Raw genomic sequence first — 16,104 nt, 5'->3', positions numbered from 1 at the left:
ACTTTCACTAAGCTAAGGGGATCTTCACTTGCAAAGAGAATTGCTTATTTGCCATTAGTAAATTAACCCGATAAAAAGGGGCCATATTTGGACAGGATGCAGCAGATGCACATTATAACTCTTGAGCAGCTCAAAGCTAATGCCACTTTTAAACCTTTTAAATGTTAAGTAGCAGTGAATCCATCAACTTTAAAAAAATATGAATTATTGAATTTGTCTCTCATACTTAAAGTGTTAATAAAACCACAACAGTAAATCAGTCTATATATATAGTAAAGCAAGCTTGTTATACTCACTGTGGATCCTAAGGGGTTAATCCTCTGCATTGTGTAAAAAGACCACTTGATCCTGTCTTCTCTGCTCCTCCTCTTGTTCAAAGGTCCACATCTTATCTCCTGATAAGACAGACTGAACCGTAGCCATTCTGCACATGCTCAGTTTCGTGTGTATTGCTATAGAGGCTTTATTTATTTTTTTCTTGAGAGTGCATGTGATTAGCACAGGGCCAATCAGCACTGTCCAGACAGAGGTCAGGTGTTCTGAATCTTCCTAGTGCAGAAAGAAAACTCCTCCTACAAGCTTTAACATGTGCTCTGCTGAACACTGATAGAAGTCACAAGACTGCTATATTTACTAAAATAATAGCACTTCCATGTTCTGTGTACTCTGGGAGACCAGATATAGTGAATGAAGGGTCCTGGGTTCAGTAACACTTTAAGTTCTCATTTTCCATGTAGTCATATAGGGACTACAAGCAAAAATGGCTTTAGTAGAATAATGGAACCGCACTGCTAATTATTACAAAGTTTGAAGTTTTAATTTTCGGAATGGTTGGTGGGGTCAAATCAATGATTATTTTTTACTGTACTGATGAGAAAATACGAAAGAAAGAAAACGTCTCAAATGAAGGAAATTCTGACTATGAATGTGTTTTTAATTTTGTAAAAATCATACATGTAGTAATGCACATGTTCTAGGCACATAATAAATCTGCTTAACACATCTGGGATTCCATGCAAGTAGCAGGTTTGGATGAAGTTTTAAGGGCCTTTAAACAAAACGAGTTGAAAACAATGGCAGGAAAAAAGTTCTAAGAAACAATTTTTTAGAATTGGTAAGAACGTTCAAACGTAATTCTACTGATGTATATAGTCAGCTTCACTGGAGCAGATTTGTATTTCTCACTCTTCACACTCTGTGGGTCATACCATGCTATCATTCAGTGGGGTCATACCACGCTACCATTGTAGAAAGCTGCAGTACAAACTTAAATATACCAGCAAAACCATAGGTGAACAAGAGAGATCAACAGGGGAGTCAGTGACATGCTAGTTGATTCTTTATTTCCCAACATACACTAAATAGCCAAACATATGAGTATACCTTTCCATATTATTGAGTTCAGGTGAACAAAAAACATAGTCTGACGAGTTTGGTTTGAAGGAACTCAAGAGGCCTTCACAGAACCCTGGCCTCAACCCAACTGAACACCTTCGGGATGAAGTGGAATGCCAGTTGCTATCTAGGCCTTCTCATCAAACAGTGCTTGCCCAAACAAATTCTCTTTTGACTGAATTGACACAAATTCCCACAGACACACTCCAAAATCTTGTGGAGAACCTCCCAAGAAGAATAAAGGCTGCTATAACTGGAAGGATGGGGGGGGGGGGGGGAGGGTGCAATAGTTTTGGAATGGGATATCCAACAAGTTCATATAGGAGCCTTGGTCAGATGTCCAAAAGTGTTTGGCCATGTAGTGTAACTTGAGTATGACTGACTGCTACAGATCATGCTTGTTCAGATTCCTTTCTGTTATTACCCCAGTGCTTTTTGCCTACAAAGCACTCAAATGGATCATAAATCAAAGACAACACGTGCTTTAGCGAACATATATTTTTTAGTTTATTATAACCACAATAATAATGTGATTTTTAAGTACATACAAGCAACAAATTCAGCAAACTTACAGCAGGAGCCAACACATGATGAATTAAAATACAACATTTTAGCAATGAAGAAAGTGAAATAAATAGTTTATACAAAATAAAACTATGATAGAGCTTACTGGGAAAGTCCCAAATGTCAAACAGATTTGAATATAGCATGATGTCAAAGGGAACTGTAATCTTTTTCCATTTCTTAAATATACATGTGAGTGTGATTAGCATAATGTAAATAAAGTTATCAATGAATACTAATGTTTTAATAGAATGTTTTTCTGTGAATATTCTGTAAATGTATATGTACATTGGAGTAACCATGTTTGCTTGTTTCTTGCTTAAGCCGGCCATAGGTGTGGCGATTTTCTCTAATATAACCATGGGTTGCAGGAAAGAAAATCACTCGATTCCCCATTTAACACAGTCATTGTTTATGGGGGAATCCCTCCCACGGAGACATTGGGGGGAAGGGGGGGAGCCGTCCCCACCAGGAGAACACAGTGATCACTGCTAGTGGCCATAATAGTCGCTAGCATTAATTGCATGTAAAATCAGACAGGCTTGTTGTACCCAAGTTGATTGATCGATCAACTTGGTTACATTCAGCCTGCCCATACGTGGCTCAGATCTTGGCTGGCCCCTTGAGAACCATCTGAGATTCTAAATGTCTATGGCTGGCTTTAGTTATAGTGACAGTACTTTGCTGCTCTTCTCTTTGTGCATGACTATGGGCGTGGTCTGTCATTTAAAATAATGGGCCACGTACTACCATTTAAAAAGATAACCATAATCACTAAAGTTATGCAAGAATCTAAATATTCAGACTTAAATGATCACAGATGTACAGGCTTACCTATAATATATATATATTTGCCACTTTATTTAGTGTAACTTTCAGTTTAAATCAGCTAAATATATTTCAGGTGCACCAAAACAGAAAGGTGTGCACAGTCCTGAACGCCAATAAAAGATCCTCAAAGTCTGTATTGTAATGAGGAAAGAATATTAATTATTAAGGGGAGTCACCAATATAGCAGAATTCAGTAAAAAGACCCCTCTTACCCTTTCACTAGCTAAGGCAGGGGAGAATCATAGTGCAGAATGAATGTGTTCAGATTCTTGCATAATTGTGATTGTGACTGGTCCTCTTTAGGCTACCTATAAACCTTAGGCCAGCCATTCTCAACCTTTTTACTCCACAGGAACCTTTAAAATAATTTTTAAACATCAGGGAATCTCTACTAAAACCAATTCATTGGGGGTCATTGGGAAAAATGCCACCTTATGCTGGTAGTCAATGTGAAAAATGCCCTCCAATCAGTGGTGGTCAAAATGCCAATCTTACAGGAAGCTGAAAAAAAAGTAGTGTCATGCTGCTGGCTCTACCAAATCGTGTTCATCCTGGAATTGTGGAGGCACCATCAAATAGGAGGTCAATTAGCCACAGCTCAAGGAAACCCTACCAACCTCTGGAGGAACCCTGGTTGAGAAAGGCTGCATTAGGCAATAGTTGGCCATGTATGAGCCTGTCAAATGAATGTCATTCAATGTGAAAACAGTATGAAAAATGTAGATAAACATTAAAATAACTCATATTTAATTCACTCACATTAAGAGCACCATAGATCTGCAGAAATTCTAAACAAACAGTTCAGTCCTATGTTACCTCTCCACTCAGCCAACGTCCAAATAAGCCATACCTCTCATATGTTCTAGAGCAGGGGTCTCCAAACATTTCAGTAGGGGGGCCACATTGTGTGTTTTACAAAATTTGAGGGACAAAAATCCCCATAAGGTTCCCCCTGACATTAGGGTTCCCACTACATTTATATTTATATCAGGGCCCCCATTAGAGTCCCCTTTACATCAGGTTCCCCATTAGCACCCCTCAACATCAGGGTCTATCAGAGCCACCCCTTACATCAGGATCTCCATTATAGTCCCCCTTACATCAGGGTCCAAGTGTGGGTAGGAGGGGGTTGAAGCACAGCCCATAGGCAGCCCCTTCTGACCTTAAAGTGTTTATAAAGTAATTTTCTCTCCCATCTTCCTAGTCTCAGAGTAGGCTCACGTCTATGGATCCCACTGATGTCAGTCAAACTCTGTGAGGAGGGAGCAGAAGATGGGCCCGAACCAAACTATGTGTATCTATGGATGGACACACAGCCCCAATCATGAGTGAGCTTTCTCCTGGCTTGCTATGGAGGCACACGCAGAATAAAAGGAGGAGGCCTTCGGCAGGGACTCCAGAAGAGGAGCCATTCCATTGGGCACAGAACGTAAGGATAATATATTTATTATATTACTTACAGAAAACACTTTTACAATTGCCTATATTCTCAGTCTGTGCACGTTAAGGATAGGTCTCTGAACCTAGCTGAGGGCTGGAGAAAATCTTGTAGTGGGCCGCATGTGGCTCATGGGCTATAGTTTGGAGACCTCTGTTCTAGAGTAATGTACATTACCCCAGTCTGTTGCTATTTCCTCAGCCTGTTCTCAATTTTATTTTTTGTTTCAATAGTGTCTGATTGGAAATCACTAACGATACAACAGCAGATGATGGAGATGACCTTTTTATCAAAGTCAGCTGACACAGATTCAGTGGAATGAGGTCAGTGTATCTCACACAGTATTTATTTATTTCACAACATGGCCTCTTGCTTAAAGATCTGGCAGTGTAGTATGCAAGTGTTTTTTCAAGTGGATTTTTTTTTTCTTGCTATGACGAATAATTAGATAGTAGAAAAAAGACTTTCCTGGAGAAAATGCTGCTCCGGGATCAGCCTAGTGCTGCTCACATAAAAACTTGGCAATTGTCATAGAATCCCAGTTGAAGGCGTCACAACACATTTAAAGCCCTGGTTCCAGCCATCGTATAAGGATTAATTGAGTCAACAGTACTACAGGGTATATGAAGCAGCATTTTCTCCATGAATTATTACTAAACCTCGTTATTCTTTATCAAGCTCAAAATCATCATCATCCATACATGTCAACTATAAGCAACTCCTTGTCATACCTGTTTTATAATATTTTGTTCTTAGGCATCCTGCAAGGGCATATTACACATATAGTAACAGCAGAATGAAAAAACATATTTAGGTAAAGAAGGCTCAAAAAAGGTTTAAAGTCATGCAAGTATTTCTTACACATATAACATTTCAAATAAATAGAATGAATAAAGGAGAAAAAGAAGGAGAATGATTTGGTACAGCAGCCATCAGTCAGATCAGGAATAGATGACTGGTCATTGGTCGTTTTAAAATATTAAAAATTGCACATTACTTTTTATTAATGTGGTTTTTTTTAGTTTTGAAAGAAGTGGGGAATGATTAGATCCTCAATTTACTTTTTAGTGCTGTTAAGAGAGGTTTACCCTTACTGTCCCAACAAAAATGGTTTGACCTGAAATGAAGGAACAGCATCGCAGACAGCAATAAAAATACTTTTTTAGTAGAATAGAGGAAATCAGCTTTTCATAGTCATCTGTGTCCATACTGCAGATAACCCTCCTTTCTTGTCTAGTGGAAATCTCTAAAACAGAGCCATGGATAGCAGTAGAAACCCGGCAGATGTCCTTCCCTACACTCTCCAACATTGTAGAATACAGAAAAAGTTTTGGCCGGACATACCCTTTAAATCCCATTAGCAGTGTATACTGTGTAGTATATAGCAGTGGTTGTTAACTTATGAGCTGACATCACTAAGGCTTGGTTCACATCTGTGCCGGTGGTGCTGCTGCGGGACCCGCACAAATACCTGCAGCCGCACCACCTGCACAGTGGAATGCGGGACCCGCACAAATACCTGCAGCTGCACCACTTGCACAGGGGAATGCGGGATCTTCACAAATACCTGCAGCTGCACCACCTGCACAGGGGAATGCGGGACCCGCACAAATACCTGCAGCCGTACCACCCGTACAGAGGAATGCGAAACCCGCACATATACCTGTAGCCGCACCACCTGCACAGGGGAATGCGGGACCCGCACAAATACCTGCAGCCGCACCACCCGTACAGAGGAATGCGGAACCCGCACATATACCTGCAGCCGCACCACCTGCACAGCAGAATGCGGGACCCGCACAAATACCTGCAGCTGCACCATCTACACAGAGGAATGCTGGACCCGCACAAGTACCTGCAGCCACACCACCTGCACAGGGGAATACGGGACCCGCGGGCGGGTGCCATTAATTCTAATGGCACGCCACCCACACTGGAAATCGCAACCGTACTAGGAGCCTCGGTTCCCATACAAGCTGCAATGTTCTAAGAAGTGCAGGGACTTCTTCCCTGTATGTCCAGGGGTACGGGAGTCTATTCAAATGAATGGGCTCTGGTGCCCGTGCAAAACGCGGCCCGCACGGCCACACATAAGTGAACCTGCCCTAAAGGTCGCTTATAATGTTCAATATCTGTAATGCTTGGGAGGACTGTCAGAAACTTCAGACCTAATAGAGGAAATGAGGGTCAGAGAGTGTGGACATGCTACATTTTTGGTTGGGGATATACTGCAGAGGACAGAATACAAAACTGGGAACATGGGGCATGAGGCTAGCAGAGATGAGTGCCATTACCAGAATCATTGTTCCCACTATAGTCTGCTGAGGTCTGAAGGCCACACATCATATACCAAAGGATTGCATGCGGCCCTTGGGTCCCAGGTTGGGCACCAGGGGTATACAGTATACACGGAATACTGTATAGCATTGGGTGGACATATACTTCCGGGTGTATATATAAAAACTGCATGCAAACTCGTTCTGTGCAAATGGGGCAATGCCAAATGTTCTCCAGCAATATTCTCTGCAATGTGTGGATTGTGGACTATATGGAATTATGGTCACTAGATGGCGCTATCACAGGAATTAAGTATGCTCCTCATCACCATCTAGTGGCCATAGTGCAGTATTTTCATACAATTGAATTGTAAAGAATACAGCTGGAGGACATTCGATTTTGCCCCGTTTTCACAAAATGAATTTACACGCAGTTTTGATGGACAAACAGCTATGCTTTTTTTTTTTAATAAACACATCCTTTTAATTAGGCCCATTAGCAGTGTACATTGTATAGTATATTTCTGGTATGCAGTGGTGAAAAATAACAATCTAACTTCTTTGGGCATTATGTAAAATCCCTGCGTACATGGCATTGCCTACAGTAGTCGGATGCAGTTTAGTGTATTAGCTTTTCCACGGGAAGCAGGGACTGAACTTTACAGCTAACTTTTCTCAGGAAAATGATATGTTACTGTACAATTTTCATCTAACATAATTTAGATTTCACTTAGCCTCAGCTGAAGACAGACGATTATTTCAAGTATATTGCATGGTGATATTGTATAGAAGCTGTGATACTCTACAATAAACAGTAACCAGTCTGTGATATCAAACAGATTATAGTGGTAATAGTTCAGACAGCTTGCCTGCATTACAATGCACTAGAAGAAAGAAACGAATGACAGCATGGAATAAAGTGCATACAGCAGACTCAACAAACACACTGGAGCAGGTCCAGAGATAGGCAATAGGGTTCTGTCGGCATGTCCCTTTATTGTCAGGTGAGCAGGGAGTAGGAATTTGATGATGCCATTTCACTGGAGGAGTTCACCTGAGCTGAAGAAATATTGTACACTCCTAGGGAAGAAGATACACATATTAAGACTTACTTAGACATCAAATACATTACAATTACTAGGTTCAGGACTCACATACAGTACATGGTGTAAAAAAATAATCATGTAGCCGTTTGTTCATTGATACTGTATGTAAATTTGTTCTGTGCTAAAAGTCAAATGTTCTCAAGCTATATTTTCTGGAATTTGTAAAATACCACATTATGGTCGCTAGGTGGAGCTATGGAGCGTACTTATTTCTTATGATAGTTGGCACCATCTAGTGGCCATAATGAGGCATTTCCCACACTCACATTCAAACTTCATAGAATATAGTCTAAAAACATTCAATTTTGCCCCACTCCATGGAACGAATTTACATGCAGTTTCAATGGACGAACAGCTATACAATGTTTTAATAAATATACCCGTATAGGTCTATGAAGTATTGTTCTAAAGTGTGAAGAAAAATAATGTGTAGATTTTAAAGCACTGGCAATGATGATTAAAGCATAACTAAAAGAAAAACTTTTTTTTTAGTTTTGGATAAAGTGGAGAGTGATTAGAACCCCTGTTAGATTTGCTGTCTGTGCCCCCCTAAAGAGATTTACCTTCTCTCTTTGTCCTGTTTACTGTTATCATCAAAAGTGAAAATAAAATAAAATCACACATTTTGGGTTGTCCCCAGAACAGTAATAGTGGGGAAATCTTCCAATGGGGACACTAGTTCTGGCCCCAATAGATTCCCTTAATTTGCAGCGATTTTCTCACACTTCCTGTTTTGCCTATGTGACAGGAAGTAAAGGTAAATCTGCCCAATAGGACACAGATGGCAAAACAATGACGGGTTATAACCCTTCCTCGCTCTATCCAAAATGAAAAATAAAGGTTTTGCCTATAGTGCCATTTAATAACATTTTGTTGCAAAACTCAACTATATGTGTGTTACCAATCTTTTTTTTCATGGGTTGAAATATAGAGGCATATTTATAAAGCAGTGAGGCTAACATTCACCAAGCATGCACTGCAGGTGAATCTTCCAGTGAATGTTAGAACTATGTCCCTTAGTGTTAAAAAATGTGCAGTACATCAGGAATACATGTACACCTCCCCAGGTTTTATCCCATTAAATACCCATGGATCTGTTAGCAGTGACTGCCGCCCCGTGTTCTGTTGCACGCCTAAGGGTAAAACTAAATGTCTAAGCACAATTTTGCAATGTTGACATGTGTTAGTAAAACCGTACATATCATCACAACTGCTTTGTACATCCAAATAAATTATACCTTGTTTTTTTTCAGGACAAATTAGGTTTAATTTGGTTGTAAATGGCAATGGATATCTCCTGATTTTTTTTATTACCAAAGGAAAACTGGACCAAAATAGTAATAAAAAAAAATCTTTTTTTTTTTATTTAGCTGTGTGTTTCTTGTTACTACCATAACCTACCACCAAAGAACAACCCAAAATAAATTCTCCAGCTCTTGACAATCACAGTGATACCATATATGTGTATGTTATTTGTTGTTTGTACCCGTAGTACAGCCCAGAAACAATAGTGCACATTTTGGTTTTGTCTTTTTTTTTACCTAAAACACACTGACACTAACTGACATTGATACCAATTTTTTTTAAATCCTGACCTTTTAGCCCTGACCTTGACCCAAACACTAACCCTGGCACTGAGCTAGATCAAACCTTGATCTAGGTATTTTTTCTTTATTTTTCTTTTATTTTGTAATATTTATTTATCTTTTTTTTTTTAACAAACATCTTTTTTCCCCTCTATGCCAGGAGTTAGAGAGATACAATGTATCTTTCTCCTCCATTGATAGAGAAAGAAAAAAACAAGGGGGCAGGGCTTTACAGTGACTGATCACTGTGATAGCCAATCAGAGGCTATCACAGCGATTATGTGACCCGGAAGCAGGAGTCCAGGGTCCCGAACGTTAGAACGGGACCCGGTGCTCTCAGTGATCCCATGGTCTTGATACCTGTCAGAGACAGGTACACAAATATGCGGCCCCACAGAAAAAGCCCAGTTTTGTGAGGCCGCATATTTGTGTTACACCGGCGTCAAGGGGTTAATAAAGCACAAATTTTTTGTGCACTTAATGGTGTCAGCCTTACCCATTGTCTTTTGCTAAACTACTCAACCACTCCCACACTCAGTTCTCTACAGCATAAAGGATAATCATTCTGTAGTTCAAGATAAAAACAGGGAGAGATAAATAAACTCTTTGCCGGGGCGGTAGGGACAGGTGCGCTGGGCTCAGTGTGAGAGGGGGCGGGGGTTGTTAGCACGCAGAAGAATCTCACCATCTTCTGCCCCATATTGCTTCTACAGATGGCCCAAAAACAAAGTTGAGGATGTGCCCTTACTTATTACCGGCCTCCACTTTTTAAAATGGGAAAGCATGCTTTCCCTGGCTCTCTCCTTGGGTTTCTATTAGTGTGGCTTACTGAATCGGGGTTTTCACAGTAAGAGCTCTAGTACAGGCAGGCGGAGCAATAAGGGAACATTACAGTGCAGCCACATCACTGCTGCCTCCCCAGAGCTCTCCCCAGGGCAGAATGAAGATATCCCAGGATGGACAACAGACTGCACTCTTCTCCACCTTTGAGTCCCAACCTGCTCTGCCTTCCAGATTTACTAAAGCTGGAGCACTCTGAATCTGGCACAGCTGTGCATAGGAACCAATCAGCTTGTTCAATTAAGCTTTGACAATAAAACATGGAAGCTGATTGGTTTCAATGCAGAGCTGCTCCGGATTCTGTGTGCACCAGTTTTATTAACGTTCCAGTAATTCCTAACCTATTAAAAAATATGAGCAAAAACAGTAAGGAATGTGGTGCCATAATACAGCCCAACAAAAAGGTCCACCCTTGCAGTATGTGTTGGGGAGGGAGGAATAGCCTCTTTCACTTACCTGATTACATGCTCCAGCAAATTTCAGCGCTCTCTTTCTCAAACCAAAGCTTTAATATTGTTATATACTGTACCATCAAGGAACATTAACCCTGTATGGCGGGGGGTCAGCTACCTGTAGATCGTGATCTACCAGTAGATTACGGCCAGGTGATAGATCGCAGTCTGGCCTTGCTGACCCACCCCAGAGCTTCAAACAGAGGGACTACTTGTAAAGTTGGAGCTGTAGTAGGGAGCAAGAGCCGCATTAGCTGATGCCTCCTCTGTAGGGCTGGCTTCTGTCCCATGTGGAGTGATACCAACTGCACTCTACCTCTTCTCCTGGCTAGTGGTCTCCAGAGTGGTGCCAACAGCAGGATAGAAGAGATCTTCAGGTCAGTGTGAAGCAATACACTGGGCAGAATAGTGAAGTGAATGAGGCTGCTCTGCATGTGCCCTGCAACTGTGTGCAGCACAGCAAGCAAGGAGTTAAAGAAGGCAGTTTTGTTGCTTTCTCACCACCTACTTTAAGCCTTTGGATCCTGCAGAAGCATGCAATTGTGAGGTGCTTGCAGAGTGGCCCCATTTATCTGAATGGGTAACGATTGGCAGGTGGTAGCACCCACCATGAGCAACAGGGGTTAATGCCTACTGTGGCATGTGTACACCTTTGCCTAAAGGGGGATTGGTGGTGGTAAAACCGCAACTCAACTGCAGGGTTAACGAGCCCGAAGGGTGCCGCTGTCGCTGATACTCACAAGTGCAGCAGGCACTGCTGCTCTTCTGAAAAGCTATACCAGTGTGTTTGACAAGTGGTGAGGAGGTGATACAGTATGTTGCCTCCTCGCCACCTGATTTAAACCCACGATTGCCGTGCAATGCACGCAGTTGCGACACGGTAGAAGAGCAATTAGAGGTTTAAATCAGGTGTGAGGAGGCGGTACTTTTCCCGGTGATCTTTGACTTCTCCCATGTGGTTCAGGTAGATCTCCACCTTTTTAAGGTTGCCAACCCCTTCTGTATGGTATGAAGAGGAGGCTGGAGTGTGACAACAGCCAGCCACAACTTACACTGAAGCTGAGGGGGACAAGTGACAGCACTGTAGGGAGCCTACTGGAGCAAGGTATAATATATATATATATATATATAAAGATTGCGATTTGTATCGTTCAGAAGGGACTGCCTGAATTTCGATCTGTGTTCAGCCCCCCCTGTTAAACAGAAGAAAATCATTAAATCAGCTTTTGTTGAACGGGACTGCTGGAAAACCTTCAATCAATCAGCGGCTTGCATGTGTACCAACTTAAAGGATAAGTTGGCCTTTTAGAACATGTTATGAGCATGCAAGGTGTAACATGTTCTAGTTGCCCCCCTCTCCTCTTCAGCGCCCCCCCAGTGTGACAGCGTGGCTGTGGGGGGTTCTGCCTGGATGACTTTGTCCTGGCACTGGAGAGAAGAACCACTAACTGCAGTGGGAGGACACAGGATATCAACAATGCTAGAATGATCAGTTTTATTTGAGGATGTTCAGACTGACATATTTTTAGTCTTCTTCCTGGAAAATATGCCTTTTCTTGTTGTTCGGCCGGTCCTCAAAACACTCCCCGCACCTCCCTGTTTGCAGATTTCTGCTTTAGCTAGCCGGCTGTGTCTATTCAATGCCTATTCATACTGGCTTAGAGTGATGTTGGGTGCTATGCGTATGCGCACATTTTGCACGTCGTCACTTAGGACAGCTCGTTCTTTCAATAGGCTGCCATATGTGCCACAAATGCAGCATAGAAGCACATTTTTAAGCTTCTCATGTTGTTCATCTGTGCTTTTCGTGTATTTGTTTGCGTGTTCCTGACACATCTCCTCCTCACCACCTGTGAAACAATTCAAAACAGTGATCTGAGCATGGCTACACATGTGAATAGGCCCTAAGTAGGTTTGATTGGTGGATACTGCCCATAGTCAGGGAAGACCTACAGACATAGGTTGTTCCCTGATCCAGTTGGATTAGCCCAGTGTTTTATAATGTGGTTAGGACATCTGCAAGGCCTGTAACTCCAGCCTAAAAAAATAATTACAAAAGAGGAAAAATAATCCAACATTTAGATCTCATCTCCAGTCTCAATGACCCTGTCCTGAAAAGTGCACTGACAATTTTGGGAAATTTATTTTAACCACTTGAGGACTGGTATATTACACTCCCTTCCTATCCTGGTAATTTTTTCAGTTTTGAGTGATGCGATAGTTTGACTGACAATTGCTCAATGTATCATGCAACGCTGTACCAATATGAATTTTATATCTTTTATTGAGAAAGCTTGTCAGGGCAGTACAAACACCCCTTGAAGTGATCACTTTTGGATAGTACATCTCAATGTTGACCACAATTTTTTGTAAATTAAGAAACATGCTGGTACTGAGGGGGTTAAAACACTGAGCTTCATAATGGTGCACTAGTTATATTAATGTACAGGTCATACACAGAAGGAGGTAGTGGTGAAGGGGTTAATGTGCAGGTCACATACCATGGCAGGATAGAGATGAAAGGGTTAAAGTAAATGTAAATGGCCATAAGTAAAAGTTATCGTAAAAGTTGTTGTACTTATCTGCATTGTGCAATGGTTTTGCACAAAACAGCCCCCGATCCTCCTCTTCTGGGGTCCGACGCCAGCACTCCTGGCTCTTCTCCCCTGCAGAGTGCTCACTACAGCAAGCTGCATGCTATGGGGCCATTTGTGAGGGCTCGATCCTGAGCCATGTTCTGTGTGTCCATTGACACACTGAGCACGTCTCCGCCCCACCTCCTGCTCTTTGCTCACTGGCTGTGATTGACAGCAGCAGAAGCCTATTGCTCCCACTGCTGTCCCTGAGCTTATGAGGAGGGAGAGAGCAGAGAGAGCCACTGCTCTCGGGCACAGCACTGGATCAAGATCAGGCTCAGGTAAGTATAAGGGGGTGCTGAGGGGAGCTACTCACAGAAGGTTTTAATGCAGGGAATGCATTAAGGTAAAAAATCATTAACCTTTAACCTCTTCCCGTTCGGCCCATGTTGACAAATGGCTGGACGGGAGCGCTGCCGATGTGGGTGGACATTTCTAAACGTCCCCCCCTCATCCATTGCCTGTGCGCGCTCCCTGGGAGGACACAGCGTAAAACAGATTGCTGTACGGGAACTCTGTGTGAGGTCTCGATTCATGTGATCACTGATTGGCCAATCAGTGATCACAGGAATAGTAGTAAACAAGATGTCACTTCCTGACATCATTGCTTACTATGTGTGAAATCTGTGAATGTTCACAGAGGTCACATGGTACAAGGCTATTCACAACAATCTTGTACCATGTGACAAGCTGTGACCAATCACAGCTCACTCAGTATTTCTCAATAGATGCAGGAATGCAGCCAGAGAGAAGGAGAAATGATTGCTTTTACAGCCTTTACGGGTGTAAAAGCAATCAGTGTAAAAATGAAAAAAAAAAAAATCTTCATCACCCCCCACAAGCAGTACAGTGTCATTATGGTGACACTGTACTGCTAGGGTGACAATATGTTAAAAAAATTAAAAAAAAAAAACAATATATAAAAAAAAAATTTTTTAAATGTTTTAGAAAAATTATAATTTTTGGTTATAAACTATCTTGGGTTTTGTTTTTTTTTTTATTAAAAAGATAGATTAATACATTTAGGCCAATATTTATGAAGAAAGATTATTTATTTGCAAAATTTTATCAGAAAAACACTTTTTTTCAAAATATGTGGACTTTTTCATTTATATAGCAAAAAAATTAAAATTCCAATGGTGAATAAATACCACCAAAATAAAGTTTTATCTGTCAATGCTAAAAAATTCATATGGGTACAGTGTTGCATGACCGCGCAATTGTAATTCAAAGTGTGATAACAGTGAAAGCTGAAAATTGGCCTGGGCTGGAAGGGGTTGAAAGTTTCTGGGCTTGAAGTGGTTAATCTTTAGCCACTTTAAAGTACAGACATGCAGGATAAGAGGTAATGAGTTCAACATACAGGTCAGATCACAGATAGAATGGAGCTGATATATACTGTAGAGGGGTGAATGACAGTAAATAGGCAGATGACACTCTGCTGAATGACATATTGCTTATATTGTGTGATGCGTTTTTTTTCCAAGCAATCTTGTGGAACAGAGAGCGTCTCATTGGCTCTGTACCATCTTTTTGTGTACTGCACTATTCAATGGACAGGACGCTCCCAGGACAGTGTTTGTGCATGCTAGCGGGGTGCGCAAATACACTTTAAAAATCATTTTAACAAGGACTAGAGAGCAATCTTCTTTACAACAAGGGAACATAAAAACACAGGCAAGTCCACCATAGACTTCACTATGCCCTACTGGAGACAGTAGAGATTTGAGGGGACCTTGGTGCTTTAGTTTTCTCTTACTCAGTTTTGGGTACTTACCCTTTTTAGCAAACAAATTGATACCCCTTTTTGCAAGAACAGGATCTGTAGAACTAAGATTGGAAGTCTGTAAAAAAGAAAAGGACATAAAATGAATATATCACATACACACAGTTACAACATGGATGGTATAAAGAAAAATGGTTAGAACTAGAAACAGCTTGTTTACAGAAACCAATCCAATACTCACTTTTCCTCTCCCATACTGCACTGGAAACATGAAAGGGAGAATCTGATTGGTTGTTTAGCATGACATGAACTACACTTTTTCCCAGCACTCCTATAAATATGGCTCATTGAATCTATACCACATATTGAAAAATAGAATATGTGGATTGTGTGGCACATCATAACCTGGCTCACATTCATGATCATGGTGCCACTTGACAGCTTTGGTCTGGTAGTAACGGGCAGAAGCCAAACATTTCAGTTCCAGGTAATCACCGCAGAAGTTACATTGTCTGCGATTTTGGAAGGGTTAAAGTTTTCAAGTTATAGGACAGTAAACAAATGGCCATACTAAATGAAACTGTAACAGACATGACTGCCTACCTTTGTCTGCTGTGAAGACCATCTGGAAATGGAAAACCTGCTCAACAAGGCATCCCGTACCTGGAATTTAGCAGAGCAAATCGAACATGAGTTCTTCCTGAGCATTATACTGCTCTGGTCATAAAATAGCCACATGGTATTCTAAGAGCTTACCTTTTTATCCATCAAACATCCAAACAGCAAAATAAATAAGCCCTGAAAGAAGAAACAAAACTATTACACACTGCAGTACAATTTTGTTCGACCAAGCCTTTTCTGACACTTTTTGTTGAGTACAAATCAGTATTTTTTGCTAGAAAATTACTTAGAACCCCCAAACATTATATATAATTTTTAGCAGAGGCCTTAGAGAATAAAATGGTGGTCACTGCAATTTGTTATGTCACATGATATTTATGCAGTGGTTTTTCAAATGCAGTTTTGTTTTTATAAATATACACTTTAATGAATTTTATCGCAAAAAAACACAATATACAACCCAATTTTTTGTAAAATATAAAAGATAAATGTTACAGTGAGTAAATAGATACCTAACATATTACATTTTCAAATTGTGCACACTTGTGGAATGGCAACAAACTACGATACTTCAAAATCTCCACAGGCGATGCTTTAAAATTTTTTACAGGCTACCAGTTTAGTTACAAAGAA

At 41.0% G+C, this 16,104-nt stretch overlaps 1 protein-coding gene across 2 annotated transcripts in view; it reads right to left on the bottom strand.

The window, feature by feature from the left end:
* Positions 1 to 1,878: 1,878 nt before the first annotated feature.
* The window catches only part of LOC149447646 (adhesion G protein-coupled receptor F5-like), a 266,556-nt gene continuing 252,330 nt past the window's right edge, over positions 1,879 to 16,104 (bottom strand). For both annotated transcript variants that reach the window (XM_089652270.1, XM_089652269.1), the window contains exons 18-21: positions 15,607 to 15,648; positions 15,454 to 15,513; positions 14,902 to 14,968; positions 1,879 to 7,584 (exon numbers count right to left, since the gene is read on the bottom strand). In XM_089652270.1, the coding sequence (XP_089508396.1) occupies positions 7,505 to 7,584; positions 14,902 to 14,968; positions 15,454 to 15,513; positions 15,607 to 15,648 (249 nt within the window). In that variant the 3' untranslated portion in view covers positions 1,879 to 7,504. The remainder of the gene's footprint in view (positions 7,585 to 14,901; positions 14,969 to 15,453; positions 15,514 to 15,606; positions 15,649 to 16,104) is intronic.

The sequence above is a fragment of the Staurois parvus genome, unplaced genomic scaffold, assembly GCF_062004578.1.
Source record: "Staurois parvus isolate SC_StPar_1 unplaced genomic scaffold, SC_StPar_1.0 ptg000678l, whole genome shotgun sequence".
NCBI classification, from domain to species: domain Eukaryota; kingdom Metazoa; phylum Chordata; class Amphibia; order Anura; family Ranidae; genus Staurois; species Staurois parvus.
Note: the sequence above shows the minus strand (reverse complement) of the source record. Positions and strands in the feature narration are given on the sequence as shown.